The sequence below is a fragment of the Typopeltis vanoorti genome, chromosome 21, assembly GCF_054136105.1.
Source record: "Typopeltis vanoorti isolate ZY-2024b chromosome 21, IOZ_Tvanoo_1.0, whole genome shotgun sequence".
Taxonomy (NCBI): Eukaryota; Metazoa; Arthropoda; class Arachnida; order Uropygi; family Thelyphonidae; genus Typopeltis; species Typopeltis vanoorti.
The window spans coordinates 20,973,634-20,997,254 of NC_143569.1; the positions used below are offsets into that span (position 1 = coordinate 20,973,634).

A 23,621-nucleotide genomic window follows, 5' to 3' on the forward strand; every position below is an offset into this window, starting at 1 on the left:
CAATACCTAACATTACAAGAATATAGAAGTGGAAGTAGCATTGAGAAAGATAAAAAACAGGAAAACACTTAAATCTAATGACATCCCAGTAGAAGTATGGAAATGTCTAGAGGTAAATTGTGCATGATTCTATTAATAGATGACTTTAACATCATTGAAAATGAGAAAATGCCAGAGGAATGGGGGGGAGAGAGAGGATACTAGTTCTATTATATAAGAACAAAGGTGATATCCAGTTCTGTAGTAACTACAGAGGAATTAAACTATAAGTTGCACTATGAAGATAAAGGAAAGGTTAATTGAGAAGAGATTGTGAAGGTTTGTGTCACTTAGCAAAGAGCAATTTGGGTTTATGCCTGGCCGTGGAGTAACTGACCCTATCTCTTCAGCAGATAGGGTCAGTTGCTCCCTCTAAGACATATATCTCATAGAAAGGTACAGTGAGATGCATAATGATGTTTTACGAGAAAACATCATTATGCAGAGGGAAAAAAATATATTTATTAAACACTTACTAATATTTTGCTGGTTTTCTAACCAGCATCTTCAGAGCATAGTTATAACTGTGATAGGCACATAGCCTTAACTACATACTTGAGATGAACAATTTAAATTGTAACTGACAACAGAACATTAATAAGGGTAAATATGGCACCCTCTATGGGTCAGATAACTAATTCAGGAAAGAAGCTGGTGAACACATCCGTTTCTTTTCCGAATCTTGTTGACCAAGCGGTGGTTGAAAAGATTCAGACTAGTGACCAAAATGGTGACAGGGCTGTAGAATACTCCCCACGATGATAGGCTGAAGGTTTGTAGGTTACAAACTTTAGTTGATAGGCAGAAAAGAGGGGACATGATAGAGACTTTTAAAATATTAAAGAGGTTTTATAAAATTGATGCAAATGAAATTTTTCAATATATGACAAATAGTCAGAGAACCAGGGGCCATCTGTGCATAGTTGTGTAAGAGTGTGGTTATTAGGATGTGCAGACCAAATTTTTTGCCCGGAGAGTGTAAGTGAGTGGAATGGATAGCCGGAATTGGTTGAAAGTTCCCTGACAGTGAAAGGATTCAAGGAGAGGCATGATACAATTTGTGTGTATGGTGGGTGATATGGGTCTCCCTTAATGATTCTCTGTACTCCATGGAGATGCCATAAATATTAACAAATTCTCATTTTTTAATACTGTATATGTTTCTATATCCAATCTTTCTTTTGCTTGGAAACCTAACCTATTTTACAACTTTGTTTTAATATAAAAAGTCTTTCATTATGTATTCAAATAGTTGAGTATAAGTAAATAAATTTATATAAATACTTAACCAGAACAGTAGTACTATATTGCATTTTTTTAAAATATTTTTATTTCAGCTATTTCTGCCTCGTCACTTGATCACAGAAATGAACATATATCTAATGGGAACAGTGAAACATTTCACAGTGGTAAAGTACAGTTTGCTCCATTTGAACAGTCAAACTCTGTTCACTCTAAGAACTGTGAGTTTGTGAATATTGGTTCAAGAATAGAATACTTTCTACAAAATAAGTTTAGCATCTGGGGAAAATTTGTAGCACTTCATCCTGTAGCTGTTGTGCTTATTTCTCTGTTAATCAGTGTGACACTATGTACTGGTGCGATTTTTAACTTTCAGATCACTACTGATCCTGTTGATTTGTGGGTATCTGAAACAAGCCAAGCTCGTAAAGATATGGAATATTTCAATAATCATTTTCAGTAAGTCTTTATTATTTAAATGTTTTTCTTATGTTATTATTAACATACGCATGTGTGTGTGTGTGTGTGTGTGTGTGTGTGTGTGTGTGTGTGTGTGCGTGCGTGCGCGCGCGTGCGCGTGCGCGCGTGTGTAAAATCATAAAAATGACATTTTATAATTTCTGTATTAACAAGTTATGTAAATGGTGGTAATATCACAATGGAGTTTTGTGTTAAATTGTGCTGAGAAAACAGTATTTAAATCTTATTCAGTGAGCCCCGAATTATCCAAATGTCAATTAACTGATTGTCTTGTATAACCAAATTATAAGTTTCAGAGCAGCATAGTTTCAGTTTTTCACCACTGGAAACTTTATGTCCTGTTCTCTGTTATGATTGTTTTGCAGAATTGCAACATTTCACCTTTTCCTTGAACTCATTGACCATTCGCACTCACACCACTCTATCAGGCAATGCATTCCATGGTTCAACCACTCTCCAAGAAAGCACTCCTCACCCTCTTGCTCATAACTTCCTTTTGTAACTTCCAGGGATGGCCCCCTTGTTCTTGCTTCTTCCCCCCATTCCACCAAGCAAAAGAACTACCCAGTGTCAACCCTGTAACTACCTCTCAACAGTTTAAAAGTCAATCATATCACCTCTCCTTCTTCCATCTACCAAACTCTGCAGTCCATATTCCCATGGCTGATCCTCATAGCCAACATTGTATAGTCCTGAAACCATCTTTGTTATCTGCCTCTGTACCCTTTCCACAGTCAATTTATTCCTTTCAAATCCTGGGGACCAAATTTGAGAACAATAGTCCAAGTGTGGTCTGATCAAGGCTTTATAAAATGGAATGACAACTTTTATTTCTGCAGGTCAATGTCCTTCTCAGTATTGCAGCAATCCTCTGAGTTACCTTCACCACCTTTGCAATATCTTCCCTGAATTTCAGAATTCTGTCATCATTCCCCCCCAGATCTCTTGTGTCCCCTATTTCCTCCAATACAGCTCCTCCAACAGTGTATGCTGCCTCCCATCGATGTATCCCAAACTTCAAGGCTTTTCATTTTGCTGCATTAAACCGATACTCCCATTTATTTGCCCATCTGTCCAGTTTATTCAAATCTTCTTGCAGGGTTGCCACATCTGCACTATTATTAATAACTCTTTCTAGCTTCACATCATCTGCTAACAACTGAATTTCATGGAATGGAAGCAAGCACAATTCCAGGAATAAATAATTATATAAATCATGGAATGGAAGTGAACAAGACTACAGAAGTGAAAGAAACCATAGCAGAAAACGAAAATGAGTGACACAGTGGGAATGAGGAAATGAAAGAAATTAATGACAGACTGACAGATGGTGCCTTTGCCAGGATGAAAGACTTGAAAAATGAGTTGATCAGAATGAAAAGTGAAATGATGAAAGATATGCATAGTGAGATGAGAAGTTTTGTGCATAAAAATGGAAAATTCAAAAAGTCGAGATGAAGAAAAGCAGAAAAAAAAATATGACAAATGAGAATAAAATAGCAATGTTTTGAGATTTCTTAATCAGGTTTGTGTTGTAAATGACAGATTCCAATGGGCATGTTTTCCAGGAGGAAGAATTATTAGGATTAATGATGTGTTGGATATGAGAAGTAGATGGGCAAGCGAGTTGGTGCTGGTTGTTGGAACAAATGATGGTTGTGCATAAGCTGAATATGAGGATGGATATCAGGAAGTTGTTGAGGAGAGTGAAAGATAAGAGTGTGGTTGGAAAGGTAGTCAGTGTGTTGTTGTATGATAATGATGAATCAAGATGGAAAACAGGAATCATGAATGGTATGTTGGTAGAGCCATATGAGGAGAAAGGAGTGGAGTTTGTAAATATGTGGGATTTGAAGAAAGCATAGAATTGTAGAAATGTGGTGGGTTGCATTTAAATGAGTTTGGTGTGAGTCAGTTAAAGAGTCTGTTGCTGCAAGCAGTAGAAGTGAGTGATGTGAGCAAAAGAGCACAGGAAACAAGAGAAAGATTGAGACTGGTGAGCAGAGTGGTTGTAAATGAGAATAGTAGTCTGAGAGATAATGATGAGAATAAGGATGCAAGATGGACAGAGAAACCAGGGGAGTTTGGGTGGACAAGGAGACACACAGTATATAAGGAGAGTGGATGTGGAAATAGCAGTGAATAAATATTTGTATTATGATAGTCAGTATGAAGTATAGCTGAGTCTGAGGAGGTAGAGTAATTGGTGATGAAAGCAATTAGGAATGGTTAGATGTGGAGGAAATCACAGCAACAAGTAGCATTGGCAGGAATGGCTGTAGACCTAAAAGTAAAGTGCTGTTTATTTACAAATGCCAGGAGCATCAGAAATAAGAAAGATGAAATTGTTTTGCTGATTGAGTTTGTTCACCCGAAAATTGTTGGAATAAGTGAAACCTGATTGGATAAGGGTGATATCCTGACAGGAATAAGGGGATGATGTTTTTCTCAAGAAGGGAGGTGGGATGCTAGTATTGAAAGAAGTGAATTATGTTTGGACAAAGTGTAGATGTAAGATGTAAATGGTAACAGTGGTTTTGAGCCAGTATGGTGTGAAGTAGATGTTCTCAGGAAGTGATATTTTCTCAGGAAGGGAGATCAAAATTAAGGGCAGTGGTGGTTGATGTTCTGTAGGTTGAGGTGAGTTGTGTAGAATATAGTTTATCAAATGAAAGGGAGGAGTGCAATGTGCTGTTATCTGCAAAACTATGTATTGGGTTGGAGGTCAGCTGAATAGGATGTTTGCTATGTGGTAAACATAAGGAGGAATAAATATGGAAGTATCACTTTAAGAAGTTCTGATGGTATTGGCAGTAACAGAATGACTACTACCAAATAGCTGCATTACTGAGTGATAATTTTTCAAGGATGTACCATCTTGGTGGTGATATTGCAATGCCCAAGATTCATTGACTGATGGGAGAATGGATGTTGAAGAAATGGAAGTGCTTAAGAATATTGCAGAACTTCAATGCAAACATGGCCATTGGATTAGATGGCATATCAGTGTGTATTACAAGAATGTGCAATGGAATTATCAGCTACTCTGACTAATATGTTTAATTTAAGCCTTAGTACTGGGAAAGTGCCAGTAGAGTGGAATGAGGGCAAAATTGTCCATCTGCATAAAGGAGGCTACAAGACAGAAGTCTTGTAGCCTACTAATAAAATGACAGTGCAGTTGGATAGGAGAAATGACTACTCAGTGATACTGCTGGACTTTGCTAAGGCATTTCACAGGATTCCACATAGAATTCTGCAAAAAACCTTCTAATCCAAATCACCAGATTCACTTGAATGTGAATCTGGTGATTTGGATTAGAAGGTTGCTGATGGACAGATATCAAAGAATAGTTTATGATGAGATAAATCCAGGAGTAGGCAGGTGACCAGTAATGTATACCACAAGGCTCAGTACTTGGTCCTATGATGTTTAATTTGTACATCATTGATATGGGAAATATTCATTTTTTTGCTGATGATGCAAAAATGAGAAGTTGAAGGTGATGTAGAGATCCTGCAGATATATTAAAAGGCTAGTGGTATGGGACAAAGGTAATTGGCTACTGGTTTAATGTAGACAAGTGTAAAGTTATTGGGAAGAAGAGATCACAAGTAGTCTGCTATATTGATGGAACTGAACTACAGGAAACTGATGAGGCCAGGGACCTGGGATTGGTTATGAACAGGAAGTTGAAGTTTAGAGATATATTGCAAAGGCTGCCAAAACAACACACTAGATTACATGGATGTTGAAGAACACACTAAAAAGAAGGGATAGAGAAGTTAGTTTCCCTATATAAAGCTTTAATAAGTCCACATCTGTATTACTGCCCATAAATTTCTTCACCCGGTTTCTGTGGGGGTGAAGAAGTGATGCAAGAGGAGCTAGAGGCAAGTGACAAAGATTGCAGCAAGTGTGTGGAATGCTGCCATTGAGAATAGATTGTAGGTCTGTGGACTTCAAAAACCAGCTGATAGGAGTACAAGAGGAAACATGACAGAAGCAGATGAGTTGTCATTGGGGTTTTACGGGATTGACACTGTAGACTTTTTTTTAGTGAATGGAACGAAGGGCGACAGTGAGGGGTTGATAATTGGAAATTGTGTAAGAGAGTGTGGTTAAGTTAGCAAGGATGTTAGAACTAGATTTTGTGTGGTGGGTAGTCAATGAGCATAAATAAGTTGGCAGAGGTGGATGTGTGTGTGTTTTGTTAGTGTGAATTTAAAACGAGGTATGATAGGTAGTGTGTGTGAATGATGGATTTCCTGCAGTGTCTCTTCTGACTCTATGGAGATACTTGTGTAATGATAATAATTAATACTCTTTTTATTTGAAAGAGGAAGAGTAAATGACTGTAAGAATATCATTTTGTTCAGGAGAAGTGTTTAAATTATAATCAAGCAATCGTTATAATATAAATACGCCTGAACAAATTGATATTCTGATAGCTGATTACTTGTAGAAAGGTTTTTATAACCTGGGTATATTTAACCAAGTAATTTTATATAAACTTGATTTTTAATCCTATTTCCCAAGTGAGCAAACAGACAAGTAAATCAAGTTTGCGCCTGCACGTAGTGCAAGTCTGAGGCAACTCGTGGTAAAGGTGGATTAAGATCTGATCACTTTCCTTAATATTTTTCATTTAATGTAAAGCACATCCCCTTGTGGAGATATATGATGCTATGCATTAAAGGCAATGGTCACTACCCATACTGGTTTCCCTTTGTTTAAGTGCGGGGATACCTTTCCAAAAAATCATAAAATCCCCCTGATCACCCAATAATGAGCGACCCGCAGGATCAGAAAGTCAGAAACTCAGTTGGCTCTACACCGTGGCAGGCTCCCCCCCGCCACTGAGCAGAGCTGCTCATCTGGAAGGGTAACAGCAACAGCTGTGCCTCAGTTAACTTCACAGGCTACAGCATTGCCATTTATTACTCCACCACGCAGGCCCTGGGTGAGAGCAACAGCCGAGCCTCAGTTAAAACTTCACGGGCTACAGCATTGCCATTCATCACCCAAGCTTCCAACTGGTTTTGACCTTTATTGAGGTCTCGTCAGTGGGAGCCAGACCAGATAATGCTAAGGTTGAAGTAATGCAGAGCTTATATGAATTTTACCTAAACAAGTTGCCACAAGCAACTTTGACCTTCTTAAATAAAATCTCAGGATGAGAGATAGATGTAGAAAGTGTTTTAACTTGGGTATATTATGTATTCAAGATACCAAGTAATTTTATATAAACTTGATTTTTAATCCTATTTCCCAAGTGAGCAAACAGACAAGTAAGTCAAGTTTGTGCCTGCACGTAGTGCAAGTCTGAGGCAACTCATTGGTATCTTGAATACATAATATATCCAAGTTAAAAAAACTTTCTACATCTATCTCTCATCCTGAGATTTTATTTAAGAGGATCAAAGCACCTTGTAGCAACTTGTTTATGTAAAATTCATATAAGCTCTGCATTACTTCAACCTTAGCATTGTCTGGTCTGGCTCCCACTGACGAGACCTCAATAAAGGTCGAAACAGGTAGTGACCATTGCCTTTAATGCATAGCATCATATATCTCTGCAAGGGAATGTGATTTACATCATAGAAAAATACTAAGGAAAGTGATCAGATCTTAATCCACCTTTACCACGAGTTGCCTCAGACTTGCACTATGTACAGGTGCAAACTTGACTTACTTGTCTGTTTGCTCACTTGGGAAATAGGATTAAAAACCAAGTTTATATAAAATTACTTGGTATCTTGAATACATAATATACCCAAGTTAAAAAAACTTTCTACATCTAGTCTACATCTTTCTACTTTCTACTACTTCTTAAATAAAATCTCAGGATGAGATTTTATTTAAGAAGGTCAAAGCACCTTGTGGCAACTTGTTTAGGTAAAATTCATATAATCTCTGCATTACTTCAACCTTAGCATTGTCTGGTCTGGCTCACACTGACGAGACCTCAATAAAGGTTGAAACTGGTATGGGTAGTGACCATTGCCTTTTGATGCATAGCATCATATATCTCCACAAGGGGATGTGCTTTACATTAAAGAAAAATACTAAGGAAAGTGATTGGAGCTTAATCCATCTTTACCATGAATTGCCTAGAGTGGCACTACCATGAGTTACCTCAGACTTGCACTATGTGCAGGTGCAAAACTTGTCTGTGTGCTCACTTGGGAAAGAGGATTAAAAACCAAGTTTATATAAAATTACTCGGTATCTCATTATCATTTGGAATTAATAACACCAGACTTCCATGGAGTCTTAAAAACTCATCATGGGAGGCAAACATTGCAACACACAAAGACCATCAAACCAAGCTTTAAACTCATTCAGTGTATCTGTATTCACCACAATGTTTGGCTAATCACTCTATGTAAAGAAACTACTCCTTATGGCCCTTCTCACACCCTCCTTATACAACTTCCAGGTATGTCCCTTTGTTCTATCCCCTTTTTCTCCATTCTACAAAACATTTCTTCCACATTAACCTAGTAACAACTCTTTATTAACTTAAATGTTTTCCCTTTCTTCCTCCTATTCACAAGTTTTTGCAAAGTGCATTCCCTCAATAAGTCCTAGCTTTCCAAAGGCCAGTTACAACCTTAGTCGTGAACTGGTCTTTGGGATGTGAGGAGAGGATATGTTGGAAAGAGTCCAGTCATCTCTGGACTGTGTCCAGACAATTCATCATGGGAGAAAATTCATTGCAGAGACTTTCATCATAGGAAAATTAATCTCATGAAAATTCTTCACAGATATAATACGAGAAAAAAAAAGAAATATTTTATATATTATTTAATATTTTGATTATATTTAGCTTTCTGAAATTTTTTATTCTGTATAAAGTTATTAATATTCTTTCTCACTACAGGCTCTTTAGATGGAATATTAATTGTTGCAAAACTGGGGTAGGATAATTATGGAGAAAGAGAACCATATTTAAGAATATTTAATGATAATAATTATATCCAAGTGACATTTATAGTTAACTATTTACTTATTACTATTAACTATTCTAACTATTAATAGAATAGTTATTAGGGAGAATAAAATATTTAAGAATAGTAAAGGAGAAAGGGTACAAGAAATAACAATATTTATTCTTCTAACCATTCACTATTTTTCTGTTCTGTGCATTTAGACAACAATCCAGATGTGATATATTTTTTATCTGAACTAATTCAGAAGGTGATGTATTTCTGTTATTGAATGCATGCATATTTTGAAAGTAACTTCACTTTTCCTGTGTACGAAAGATATGTTGTACACTGTTATCGTTTACAGAGCTAGTTTAAGATATGGATGCACTTTTGAGTAATTATATTAAAGAAAAGGATAATAACATTACATAAATCTTATCATCATTACATAAATCAGCATAAGCAAAATTGCCATCTGCAGATGCAATACTAGTCTTTACCTTTTCCTCCAGTCCTAGTATGTTATAACACTAAGAAATTTTATATTTGTTTAGTCTTCTTTACTGAAAAAAAATGTGTGTGTGTGTATTCATATTTATATATACTGACTATAACCGAGACTAGAATAACAATTAAATTTATTCAAAACGCAACATGTTTCATCGGATTGTCCGACTTCTTCAGGCGTGGGAATATAGTCAGTATATATAAATATGAACATATCCCAGTACCGAGTTAATACTACAAATTGCTATATATATATATATATATATATATATATATATATATATATATATATAGATAGATAGATAGATACATATATTTTTTTTTTATTTTTTTTTTTATTGTAAACATAACAATCTTATATACAGGATTAACCGGTTTTTGGTTCTCTGCAGTCAGACAGAGAGGTTACATGCTCATACTCTTGTTGAGGTATGTTACATCGAAGTCACTTATAAGGCTAATTACATTTTTTTTTTTTTAAATAAATTAAAGCCATTAAGAGTTATTTTAACATGATAACATAAGATCTTATTTTAACATAAGAACATAAATGTGGAAGAACATAGAAGTTACTATTGCACAATATTATCTATTAACATGAGAGTGCCAGCTGATTAACTTTTGCACTGTTAAGCACAACAATCCTTCTTTCTTCCCCCTTTCTTTTTTTTTGGGGGGGGGGAGGTTAAGGTGTCACTTCTATGCTGGAAAGTGGATTATAATGCAGTCGCCCTGCTCAGCCAGGAGTTGATTCCGTGGATTCCATTCTTGGTGGAAAAGATCTAAGGTGTTGTTTTGCCTATGGTGGTGATGCTCGTGTAGGATCCGACATGTCACCTTTTGTTGGAAGGCTGCAGTGAGTTGGTCAGTTGCCTCTCTCTGTGAAGTTGCTGTGCTGTCTGGTCTTGTATGTCTGAGGTAGAAGTTGTATATTACCGCTTTTGCGGTGATGAAAAGGTAATTGCAGAATGAATGGTTATTTGAGTCCACATGGACGAGATTGAAATATTCCTCTTCTGTATGAAGATTACCACAGGTAAGAGCTGCCGTTTCCCGAGTCAAACTGATTAATTTAGTGTTGACTGGGCATTCCAAGTAGATATGCCGGACCGTTCCTAATTGGTAGCAGAAGAGGCAGTTATCTGAGACGTTTGAGCTAAATTTTCGTAATATAGTAGGAGTGGGTAATATATTATGCCACATTCTCCACTGAATATCTGCGTCAGGTTTGATGGCTCTTGTGCGATATGGTAGATCCCATTGAAATAGTGTTTGATCAGATGATGCAGGATTTTCCAACAAAGTGCTTTGGTTCAACTGTTGTGTTAGTGTGCTGTAGATCTTGTTGGTGTTGCTGGGTGTAAGTTTCTCCCATGAGTTATTGGTTTTTATCAGAAAGATAGGCGCCAAAACTTCTGAGTTTGGAGGGCTAAGCCCCACTTCTGTTATGCTATCAGGCATAGCGGCTTGAAACGTGGCCTTTACGGTGTCTATCTGCTCAGACTCATTCCCATATTCTAGGTTTTCGAGCGAATTTGAAAGCGCCAGGTGAGGCTTGGAGAAAGAATGTCACCCAAGATCCTCATGTTTCGCCAGCTCCATGGAGGAAAGAAAAATTCTTTCTGAGTGATCGAGCTTCTTACCATCGTGTTGTGAAAGATGGGTTCAATGAGGATTTCAGGTAGGGATGCTGTCTTCACTGTGTGCTGGAGGTTTAGCTTCTTCTATCGTCGAAGGGCATCTTTGTAGAAGTTTGTTAAATTTACAGGCACTTGAGCTGTTTTCATTCTTAAGGTGGTGGAGAGAGAGAGACCTCTAGTGGCAGAAGTGAAAATATACTCAGTGGTGCATTTGTGTGATATTTCCTGTTGTAGGGCATTTATGAGAAATCGAGCGCGGAACGTTGTTATCCTGTTGTCAATGGAGACCAACTTTTGTCCTCCATCTTTGAGAGAAGTACATAGCTGGGAGTAGGAAAGCCAGTTTGTTTTATTCCATATGAATCGATATATGGTTGACTTTATTTGTTTGATGAATTGCACTGGTGGCGTAAGAATTTTTAGTGTATGCCAAAGGACACTGGTGGCTATTTGGTTAACGATTATTGTTCTCCCTCTTGTGGAGGCAGAGGCTCGTATTGCTGCCCACTTTCCTAGAACTTGCTTGAAACGCTTGTTTAGTGTTTCCCAGTTCTTATCCACATAAGAGGGTGTGTTTCCTAGGTAAATTCCCAGGTATTTGTTTCCCTCTGTGGACCAGGTACCAGACATTGGGGAATCGGTTCGGTTTTTCCATTTGCCACACCACAGTCCTATGGTTTTATGTGTGTTTAGTTTGGCTCCTGAGGTTGCCTGATATTGTTGGTATGCCATTTGTATGTTATGAAAGTCCTCTTCTTTGCGGGCTATGATTGTAACATCATCAGCATATGCTGTCAGGGTTATGGTTTGGTAGGGAAGTTTAGGGTGGCATGCTTTGAGCAGCATGCTGAGTCTACACAAAAAGGATTCGATGGCAATTGTGTAAAGAGGACCGGAGAGTGGACAGCCTTGTTTAATACCTCTGCTGTATGGTGCAGTTATGGTAAGCCTGTTGTTTATTTTCATGCAAAACTGTGCCTTGGCATACAACATTTTAATAGAGTGAATGATGCCTGAGCCAAAGCCAAATGCTTTCAAGCAGTTGAAGAGGTAAAGGTGTTCAACGCGGTCGAAAGCTTTTTCTTGGTCTAGTGTTACAAGACTCATTGTTTCACTGTTGTTGTTCGCTATGCTTATGAGATCCCTTATGAGGTGTAAGTTTTCGTGGATAGATCTTCCAGGGATGGAATAGCTCTGATGCCTATTTATTATTTCGCTCAGAGCGGGTTTAAGTTTGTTGGCAATGGCTTTGGATATAATTTTACAGTCGGTGTTTGTGATAGAGATGGGTCTCCAGTTTCCTAGTTTCGTCATGTCTCCTTTCTTTGGAATGAGTTTGATAACTGATGTTGTCATATTGAGTGGAAAGCCATTGGTATTCGCTTCGACAAATACTCTGTAGAGGATAGGTCCAAGCTGTTCCCAGAAGGACTGATAAAATTCAGTGGTGAGCCCGTCTATGCCAGGAGATTTATCTTTAGGTAAGGAGGTGCAGGCAGTTTTCAGATCGTGTAACGTGATAGGGAGTTCTGTGTTACTCCTTGTTGTTGGTGAGAGTCTTTTCACCTCGGAGAGAATTATATTCGTGGCCTCCATAGATGTTGGGTTGGCTTGGTACAAATTTTTGTAGTACTGCAAGGTATATAAGAGGATTTCGTCATGATTTTCTATGATGTTTCCATTATCTGTTTTAATAGCAGATATAGTGGTGCACGCTTGTTGCCGTTTTTCTAGTGAAAAGAAATACTTTGTAGGGGCATCTGCAAAGTTAATATGTTTGCGTCGTGCTCTTATTAGTGCTCCTCTTGCAGAGTGCTCTAGGTGTGAGCGTATGGTGGCTTCTAGGGACTGGTATTCCTCAGATTCTGGATGATGCAATTGCTGTTGTTGTTGCAAATTTTTAAGGGCTGAATGCTTATTCAAATTTCTTCGGTGACTATATTTTTGGGTGAATACCTTAACTTTGGATTTAAAAAGTGACCACCACTCGGAAATTGATTGTGAAGTAGGTATATCTCTGATGAGAGTTTCGATATAGATTTTAGAGGTGCTGAGATATTCTGTATCCTTTAGTAGGCTGTTGTTAAATATCCAGTATGCTCCTCCTTTGTATCTGGTGTGTCCAGGAAAGCAAATGTTAAGAAGGATGGAATCATGGTCTGATGCATGAGATGGATGGTATGTGACTCTCCTGATGTAGGGTATTGTGTGCATCGATGTGTAGTATCTGTCGAGCCGTGCCTGGTATAAGACACTGGTAGGACCACCTTTGGCTCTCCAGGAGAACATTTTCTCATGTGGGTGCAAGTGTCTGAAGGTGTCAGTCAGCTCGAAGTCATTTATTACATCCTGGAGAAGCTGAGCTAGTGAGTGTCGATGTTCTTGGCATTGCTGTCTGTCCATTGCAGGATCCAGAGTGCAGTTGAAATCCCCTGCCAGTATGATGTGTTCATTGACCTTGCTGAGGTGGTTTTGCACAAACTCCAGTACCTGCACTGCAAGCTGGTCATTTTGTGGGATGTATATGTTAATGATATATATTTTCTTTCCTGTCTGAGTTGTAATGAGTGCATATATTGCACACCCAGGAAAGGTATCGATTATTTCTACTTTTAGAGCGCTGTTTTGGTGAATTCCAATGCTGACTCCCGATCCATGAAGTTGTATGGCAGGACAGTGGTGCATGGTATAAGGCCAGTTCTTCCAGTGTTGATATGAAGCTTTGCTGTTGCAATGGAAGTTTGTTTCCTGCAGCATAACTATTTCTGGCCGGTAGGCAAGGATATGCTGCAGGACCAGCCTGTTTCGCAGTGGTGTGGCACATCCTCTAGCATTTAGTGAGAGAAGGTTTATTGAGGTGCTCATTATTTTTATGGTTTAGTTTTATTTGGTGCGGTAATCCTCACTTCCTTTACAGATAGTTACGCTGCCGCTGGGATTCAAGCCCGTTTATCAGGTAGTATATCCTTTTCCTGAGATTGGTGGTTTTTCTCCCTCTTTTTCCTGCCAGAATAGTTCTTAATTCTTCCAGCTGGGTGATAAGGCCACTGATGTCAGCTGTGTAGTCATAGGCTGTCAGCAGTTTTTGTGAAGAGCCTCGAACTTTTTTAAGAAAGCTCTGAAGCTGCTCACTTGTAAGTGGGCCTTCAGTGTGAGGAAGACCTGCATTTCCAGTTTCCTCTTCATCATCTGAGGACTCAAGAAGCTCGATCTCTTCATCCCCCTCTACAGGCTGTTGGGAGGGTTCCAGAATGCTTGGAGGTAAAGGTTCCCTGCTGCAGCTGCGCTGGTTTGTCTTTGGCTTTTTTTCCGTTTTTGTTTCTTGCTCCTCTTCGTTATTTGTATCTTTATCAGAGTTAGTTAGTTGTCTGTGTTCCGTTTCCTTTTTTCTAGGATTGCTTTTAATCGATGTTGGTGGGGGTTCTTTCGAAAGTTGGGTTTCTTTAGTGCTACCACTTGATTTTGTCTCCTCGGTACTGGACTGAGAGCTGTTTCCTTGAGATCTTTGTTGTTTGTTAGGGATGCTCTGTGTTTTGGGGTTGGCTGCTTGCTGCTTCTGATTCTCTGATCCGCTAGGGTTAGTAGTATTGTTAACCGGTTTCTCATTTCTGGGTATATACGGTCATAACTTCCTTACATGGCCTTCTTCGTGGCAGTAAAAGCACTGAGCAGCAACAGTAATATAAAAGGTGTAGGGTACTCCGTCTATTTCTGTGTTGATTATTTTGGGTATGGAGCCGATTGTATTGTCGCCAAAGTGCATTAGAGCCTGTCTTCTAAAGCTCTTGATGTGAGCGAATTCAGGCCTAGTTGTAGAGGCGCGAAGCGTTCGGATTTTACCTGTCACTGCGCCGTATTTTGATAGTAATCCGCGAAGCATTTGATGGCTTATTTCCGGTGGGACATTTGACACTGTTACTTTTGTGGGAGCAAGTGCGATTGGTGAGACATTCACGTGGCATGCTCCGATGTCTATTCCCTTTTCAATTAATGTCTCAGACCAAGATGCGTTGTTAAAGTACATTTGTACGGTTCCAGCAACTCTTGAAATGTGAGTTATATTTTTGGGGGGAACATGTTGAGCTACTGCGTCTAGATACTTTTCCGGTGGGGTATTTTCGATTGCGAAAATTACAATTCTGTTATCTCGGGAAAAACGGTTGGCAAGGTGAACGCTTGTACGCGTGGTGGTCGTTGTTGCAGTAGTATTAATTCGTGCGGAGGTATTAGCTACAATGTTGGCATAAGAGACAGAGTGTACTGACCTTTGTCCGTTGTTGTCCGGGGGACTGAGACTGATGTCTTTTCCTTCTCTGGAGCTGTGTCTGGCGTCTTTTCCTTGATCGGAATTCTGCGACCTTTGACCGATTCCTGCTGCTGCTGGTGGTGATTTGCTGTGGTTTATACTGGCCATTGCTTCGGGCGAATATGGGGAAACGCAAGCTATCACAAATTCCCGGTACTCGAAGGCATACCGTTGTAACAATAAGCACACGAACAAAGAAGATTTTAAATTTTTAAATTTAATATAACTTTTCCTAGCTTCACAAAATTAGAAAACTAATTTTTTAACGCGATAGATTAGGTGCTTACGATTATGTAGGTATAAATCTTGAAGTTGATTGACGTATTCGACCGCACAAAATACAACTTTAGGCAAGAGCGACTTTGGACACGTCTGCACACTTCAGCGTAGATATATATATATATATATATATATATATAGATAGATAGATAGATAGATAGATAGATAGATATAGATAGATAGATAGATGCCTGCTCCCAAAGTGAAATAAGTAATTCATTAATAATTCTTATGTGAGAAATTTATTTTTTGAAACATTCAAAAATAACCTAATCAGAAATATCACGTGGTTAACAATCGACTGGATAACATACCCTCTCCCCAATGAGCTGTGGATTCGAAACTCGCAATGGGCACATATGTTTGTAATTGTTTTTAGGTAAGAGATGAATTTCATCATCTCATGTGAGACCACAGCACTGCTTATTGGAGGGGCTGAAGTGGCTTGAGTGGTTTTCCATTTGATCATGGAATTTGAGCAGGATTTCCAAAACAGGTTAAAATTAATAAAAATTACAAAGAAACAGAAAATAAGAAACTTGACAATCAATAAATTTATTACTTTCATTGTATAAGAATAAAAATATTATGAAAATCTAATTAAAATCTAAACAAATAATACATAAATACATAAAAGAAATATATTTTGCTTGGAGAGTTGTTCATGAGTGGAATGGGTTGCCAGAGTCAGTTGTGAGTGCTTTGTATTTTAATAGATTCAAGGAGAAGTATGATAGATTGTGTGGATAGTTTGGGGTCTCCCGAAATGGGTCTTTGGACTCCATGGAAGCACCCGTACAATAATAAACATAATAATAATAATAATATAATGGAACCAGAACCTTTTCATTTCTACAAGTTAAGGTCCTCCACATCATTACCATATTCTGATTTGATGTCTTCACAACTTGTAATGTGACCTCTGAACTTCAGATCCTTGTTTACCATCACTTCCCTTATCTTCTCAATTTCCTTCAAAATTTCCCTGCTGAGTGTATACTTTTCATTCCATTGCTGTGTACCAAATTCAGAGCCTTACAATTGGAACATTGAATCGACAGTCTATACTCTTTCCCACTCATGCAATCTATTCAAGTCCTCCTGTAAGGTCACAACATCTGCTTGATTTCTCATCATTCTTTCTAGTTTTGCATCATCTGCAAACAGTTGTATATCACCTATCCCAATTCCATTAATATTCAAATTAAATAGCAGTAGTCCCAAAACTCACCCTTGCAGCACACCACTAGTGACTTTCCTCTTTCGAGATAGTACCCTCATACACAACTTGTTGATACTTAGCTGATAGCCATTCACCCATCCAACTCACTAATCTGTCATTCAATCCCATGTGTGTTAATTTAGTGGCTAACATGTGGTGTGGTCGAAACTGGTCTGGTAGTGGCCCCTTGCCTTTAATACAAAGCATTATACATCTCCTCCAGGAGATGAGCTTTGCATTAAGGGTAAATATTAAGATTAGTGATCAGAGCTTATTCTACTTTTACCATATATATATATATATATATATATATATAAGATCCATATATATATATGGATCTTATATCTTACTTACATCTTAACTACAACTCCAGAAATACAGATCACTATGTAAGTTATTGCCTTAGCCTTATCACCATAGTTGGGAAGTGGAATGATTTTGCCTTCCTTCCACTCCATAGGGATTTATGCTGTCACAAAACTTTTGTTAAGCAGGTAGGCCAAGGATGATTCTTTGGAACATTACTTCAATACATGTAGTGATATGTCAAGTCCTATTGCCTTATTGACATCTAGCTTACTTAATTCCTCATATACCTCTTGCTCACTCACCATTGAGTCTTGTCTCATTTCATTCTATATGCTTTGGCTTCTGATTTCACACTGAGGATGAAACACTCTAATGAACTGTACACATCGACTATGTCAATGGCAGTTCTGAGGACATAGTCGAGGTGTAGTGGTCTAGGAATAATCATTCTTCTTTCTACTTGCCACATCAAATAAACAGATAAGGTTTTTTCTTGGCATGATTTGCTAATTTGTGCTCTTAATGCACTTTCATTGTCCTTACCAACTAAGTCACTTTCCTAGCCAGCTGTTTATACTCTTCATACAACTAATTATTATCATTCTTCATCTTGTGCTTCCTTCAAAGTGCCTTCTTCTTCAGATTTCTTGCTTAATCTTTTTTGTTCATTCATTTTACACCAACCTTATTCAGCCTTTTGACTTTTGGAATACATTCACACATTTTGCTCTTTAGTATTTTTTTTTGTCATTTCCCGAGTGGCGTTTATTTCTTTACTACTCAACTCTTCATTCCATGCAGTAGCTTCAAGCTTCCTTCTGAGCTTGTCATAATCACCAGCCTTATACATCCACATGTATCCTTTCCTTAAGAAGTCTTTATATGGCTAGCCACAGCCCATGTAAATCACTTCATGATCAATGTCATGAACTGGAGGGAAGTGCAAAAGAGCACTCACAATTGCATTCTATAATGAAAAATGATCAGATCCAAAATTCTTGATCCTGGCGTGCTCTCCTTTATTACTATTTGAAATAGTTGTCTCTTAATAACTTGAGAAATTCATTTTCCTTATTCCCAAATGCTATCTCTTCATTCCAATTTATATTGTCATAATTAAAACTGCCCATAATAATTACCCTTCCCTTGTTCACTAATCCAAGTTGTTTATACATTTCTTCATCACAACTCTCCATATTCTCTGGCCTATAGCAATATTCAACTAAATATCTCTTCCTGTCAACCTCCATCACCTTGTGTGGATATAATTCCCCTGCTGTCATCGTTAGCAGCACTCTCCTTCTCTTCTTGTTGTTTCTATCCTTGCAAAAAATATCATATCATTCCAATTCTATTCATGTTAGGATATAATCTTCATTTGCCAATGCTACACTTGTTCCAATGATTTTGGGGTGAATAAACTCAATCAGCGAAACCATTTTATCTCCTTTATTTCTGATACTAATGGCATTTATAAACACAGATCAGACATATGGTTTTCTAAGTTGCATGCATTGTTTTGTTGTTTATTATGTTTATATTTTGTTTAATTATTGAAAATAATATTATTGTGTTCATACTGAAAAAATTATATTTCATATTTTTAAATGCAAAAATGAATTGTATTTCAAGTATAAAAACGTTTTTTTTATAATATTTTCTTGAATTTAGAAGTTACGAAATATTGTGTATGAGCAGGAGTGCCATATACTCCAGGAACATTCTTGCTAAAATATTCTTTTTTTTCTGCTAAACTACACAAAATAATTTAGCTAGGTAAAGTTTTTGGTTTGAAAATAATAGCTGCTTGTGTTCCATTTTGGAAGTTTGGAAATTTCCAAACTTTGGAAATTTGTGTATGAATCTGGCTGTCTTAAAAATCCAAATCCTTTGAAAAAGAATTGACATGATTCTTTGACTTTCCCTGAAAATGTGTTAATTCTTCTTATTATTAGTTGTAAAAGATGATATACAGGATGATTCAAAAAGATGGACTAAATCTGGTACAGCTATATTTACAAAATTGAGTCCATCTTTTTGAATCACCCTGTATTTAGAACCAAACATTATTTCATTTATTTCCTTAAATTTTTTATCGATAGGAATTTAAACATCTCATGACATATTTTACTTCTCAGGCTTAAAAAATTGACAATGTAAGGCCTAGTGTACCTGTAGAAACTATACATAAAGAATAATGTCTATGTAATAAACATCTACTACATACTATATTGATATAATTTTTGAAATAATTTTATGTATCAAAACTTAATTTCATAACTTTTTTGGGGCTTTTCCATCTGTGTTTTTCCCATGTACTTTCTATATATATCCTTTCACTCTTGAAGTATAATTTCTTGAAAGTATTATTTCCATTTTCATTCACTTATTATTTTTATCCTATGACCTATGGAGACACATTCATCTAGAAGATCCCTTTGTCATAAACACAGCTCATCATAATGTGCCTTAAACACATTAAATTTCTCTGCATTTAAATCATTCCATGCAAAAAACCTGCATCTTGCTCCCTTGTACCCAACCTCCTTATAACACTTCCAGGAATGACCTTGATTGTTCTCCCCAATCTCCCACCATTTTATGAAAAACCTATTCAATGTTTATCCCATAACAACTCCTTACCAACTTGTATGTCTGTATCATATCAACCTCTTCCTCCTATCCTATCCTAAATTGCATCTTCTCAACCTTTCTTCATACGTGTAGAAAGGCTTATGTATTTGTCGTACATGTTGTTTAATTTTGATGGTATATATATCAGAACACAGAATTATAAGTAAATAATTATTTATTGACTTATTGCTGATATTTCACTGGTGTTATAACTAGCATCTTCAGAGCACAAAAACACAGTTTGTCATAGCATGCGAGACTATAACAACATGGTGTAACAAAGCGACTAGTTTAACAAAATTGTAGTAACAACACAAAGACTAAAGTTCTAAAAAACAGAGAGTGAAAGCAGGCCCTAGTTATGTCTTAAGATGACTGTCTCCTAAATCTTAGGCAAATTTATACAGTCATATTTGTTGAGATTCGGAGTATGTTTTAAGTTGCTTCTAAGAACAATCTCTCTGACTTATAAAAGCTTCTGTGCAGTACTTTTATTTTCTTCCAGTTGATTCTGTGTGCAGAGGTATCCAAATCATGGTCTGCTAGGCCCAACTTGCCATAGTGATAGTGCTGGATGTATCTTTTATGTTCACTGATGCGGATGTCTGCAGTTCTTCCTGTGTGACTGTAGTAGGGTTGATCACACGAACAGGGTACTTCGTAGACTCCTGGATATGATAAAGGAGGGATGCTGTCCTTGGGTGAATGGATGAGAGTTGCTAATTTGACACACACAGTCTGAATATAGTGCATAATTGATGTTTATTGAGAATTCTAGATATCTTTCCGATGTGCCTTTAATATATGGGATGGTGACTGTTTTGTTGTAGTTCTCTGTGGTGGATAGTGGGAGGGGATTTCTTAGGAGCATTTAGTATTTTGTTTATCTTATGGGGATTATAGGTATTGGCCAAGAAGGTGTGGCCTAAGCGAGCCAGTTCAGCAGCAAGAGCAATGTCATTGGAACAGATTGCTCTCACTCTGTGACTTAGTGTTTTTTAAGATACCATACTGTTGAGAAGGGTGATGGTGTGATTGTTTGTGTAAATATCTCCCTGTATGTGTGGGTTTTCTAAAAACTGAGAATGATAAGGAACCATCTGGAAGACATGTGATTAGTGTATCCAGGAAGGACAGACAGTTATTAGCTTCCAGTTCCATTGTAAAGTGGATTTTTGGATGTTGGCTATTTAAATGAACTAAGAATGTATCCAATGTGCCTGGGCCATGTGGCCAAATAGCAATCACATTGTCAACATAGTATAGCCAAAGTGTTGGTTTGAGAGAGGCTGTATTGATAGCTAGTTTTTCTGGGTGTTCTATGTAGAAGTTGGCTGGGGGGGGGGGGGGGGAGCATAGCTGTCCCATCTAATTGTTTGTATATTTTCCTTTCCATGTGAAATATCCTGCATGTATTGTGAATTTAAATAGTTTAAATATATTAGGGGGAAAGTGTGACTTTAGCAGATTAAAGGTTTCAATTAGTGATACATTTGTGAATAGTGAGGTGATATCAAAACTCACCATTAAGTCTGAGCTTTTTAAGGTATGATGTTCTAAAATACTTTTTAGGTGGGCAGAAGTTTTGACAAAGGAGTCTTTAGTCTTTGTGTTGTTGCTACAATTTTGTTAAACTAGTCCCTTTGTTACACCATGTTGTTATAGTCTCGCATACTGTGACAAACTGTGTTTTGTGCTCTGAAGGTGCTGGTTATAACACCAGCAAAATATCAGCAATAAGTCAATAAATGATTATTTACTTATAATTCTTTGTTCTGATATATACCATGAAAATTAAACAACCTTTCTTCATATTCAACATTCCAGGGAGCAGAAACTCCCTTAGCCAATCACCTCTGGATCCTTTCCTATGTCTCTTCATCCTTTTGAAAACATGGTGACCAAATCTGTGCACAGTAATACACATGTGGCTTAATTAAAGCCTTATGCAATAGAACCAGAATCTCCTTGCTTCTACAAGTCCTTAGCATCATTGCCAGAATTAATTGCATTTTCATTACAATTTTCAAATTGTGTCCTCTAAATTATAGATTCTTATCCATCATCACCCCAAGAGCTCTCTTATTTCTTCCACCTCCAACAATATATCTCTACCAAGAGTAAATTCTACATCCCATCTTTATTTTCAAAATTCATCAGCTATGCTGTCTAAGCATATGCAATCTTTGAATATCCTTATGAAAGAAAGATTGTGCAGAACTTGCCAGCAGCGGGGAGGGAGGAGAGGCCATACCTGGAAGCTGTATAAGGTGGGTGTGAGCAAGGGGAGTGAAGTAAATTTTTTGCATTGATAGTGGTAGGTGATTGGAATGCATTGCTTGAGAGTGTGGTGAGTGCAGGGAGAGTGAATGCATTTAAGTCGAGATATGATGAGCTGTGCATGTGAGATCTTGACTCATTTGGGGTCTCTTGATGATAAGAACATTTCACGACAAAGAACTAGTGTCCATTTACTCAACTCATTTATGGTAAGGCCACAATATCTGCCCTACTTCTCATACTTCGTCCCATACTCCTTTGGAACTTGACCCAGTGTAAGATTCATATTAAACAAATATCTCAAGGCAGATGTGAACTTTATGGCACATTCTTTCAAAGTATATGATGATATATTATCATGTCCCACAATCTTATTAACATCAAGTCTGCTCATTCCCTACATACCTCTTGTGTATTAAGTCAGTCTCTCCTGTTCATCATCTACTGCTCTCAAACTCTCCATAATATTACATTCTCGAGCATTAAAGGCTTTTATGAACTGCTCATTACATGTATCAACTATATCCTCCACAATAGTTATCCTTATACCATTTTCTCCAATCACTGTCATCCTACCATAATCATTTTTGCTTTTGCTGACTATGTATCTCTCTGGAGTTTTTTTTTCTTTTCTGCAATCTATTCAAGTTCTCCTGTAAGGCCATAACATCTGCATTGTCTGCAAACAGCATATCACTAGTTAAACCCATCCCAATATCATTAATATACAAATTGAACAACCGCTGTCCCAAAACTGACTCCTGCGGCACACCACTAGTGACCTTCATCTTTTGGGATACTGCATTCCCGTATACAATCTGATACCTATCTGACAGCTAGTCACTGATCCAACTCAGAATCTGTTATCCAATCCCATCTGTTTCAATTTATTTAACAACTTTTCATGTGGCAGTCTATCAAAAGCTTTTACAAAATCTAAGCACACCACTGTATATGTATCTTTCCTGTCCGAGGTAATTGTCACCTTGTTATAGTACATAATTTAGTAAAACATGATCTCCCTTAAAGAAATCCATGAGAAACAAACCCAATCATCATCATACTGTCATCAGCAGCAGCACTCTCCTTCCCTTCTTGTTCTTTCTGTCCTTGCAAAAAACACTGTACCCTTTCAATTCTATTCATGTTAGGATATAATCTTCATTCATCCATGTTACACTTGTTCCAATGATTTTGGGGCTAATAAACTCAGTCAGTGAAACCATTTCATCTCCCTTATTTCTGATACTTTTGTCATTTGTAAACAAACACAGCAATTCATTTTTAGGTCTATAACCAGTGCTATCGAAGCCACTTGTTGGTTATGATTTCCCCACCACACCTTTCCCAATTCTCTTGTCCAATCAATCACCTTTATCACCGCTTATCACATATATTTGCTCCTTCTCAACTTCTCCACCTACATTGCAATTATTTCCAATTCTATGCTGATTATCTCCATACATTCACTGCTACTTTGGACATCCACTTTCCTTATGCCATTCTCCTTGTTTGCCTGTCCCCCCCCCCCCCCACTTTCCCTGTTCCTCTTGCCATTCTCATTCTCTCTTCATCTCTCTCACAACTATTGTTTCCACTGCCAAGCACTTCCATCTCTTCAATACCACTCTGTTGATCTTCATCTCTTACTTCTAATTTCTTGCTTGCATTACACACACTGCACTTCCATCTAGCAGCTCTTTCTCCAGTGAATTCACTCCAAAGTCATTCAATTACAACCCATCAT

General features: G+C 37.5%; 1 protein-coding gene across 5 annotated transcripts in view; it reads left to right on the forward strand.

Annotated features, from left to right (window-relative positions):
* LOC150094665 (NPC intracellular cholesterol transporter 1-like) overlaps positions 1 to 23,621 on the forward strand; it is a 537,686-nt gene that overhangs the window by 188,087 nt on the left and 325,978 nt on the right. For all 5 annotated transcript variants that reach the window (XM_090411500.1, XM_090411501.1, XM_090411502.1 and 2 more), the window contains exon 8: positions 1,377 to 1,740. In XM_090411500.1, the coding sequence (XP_090267626.1) occupies positions 1,377 to 1,740 (364 nt within the window). The remainder of the gene's footprint in view (positions 1 to 1,376; positions 1,741 to 23,621) is intronic.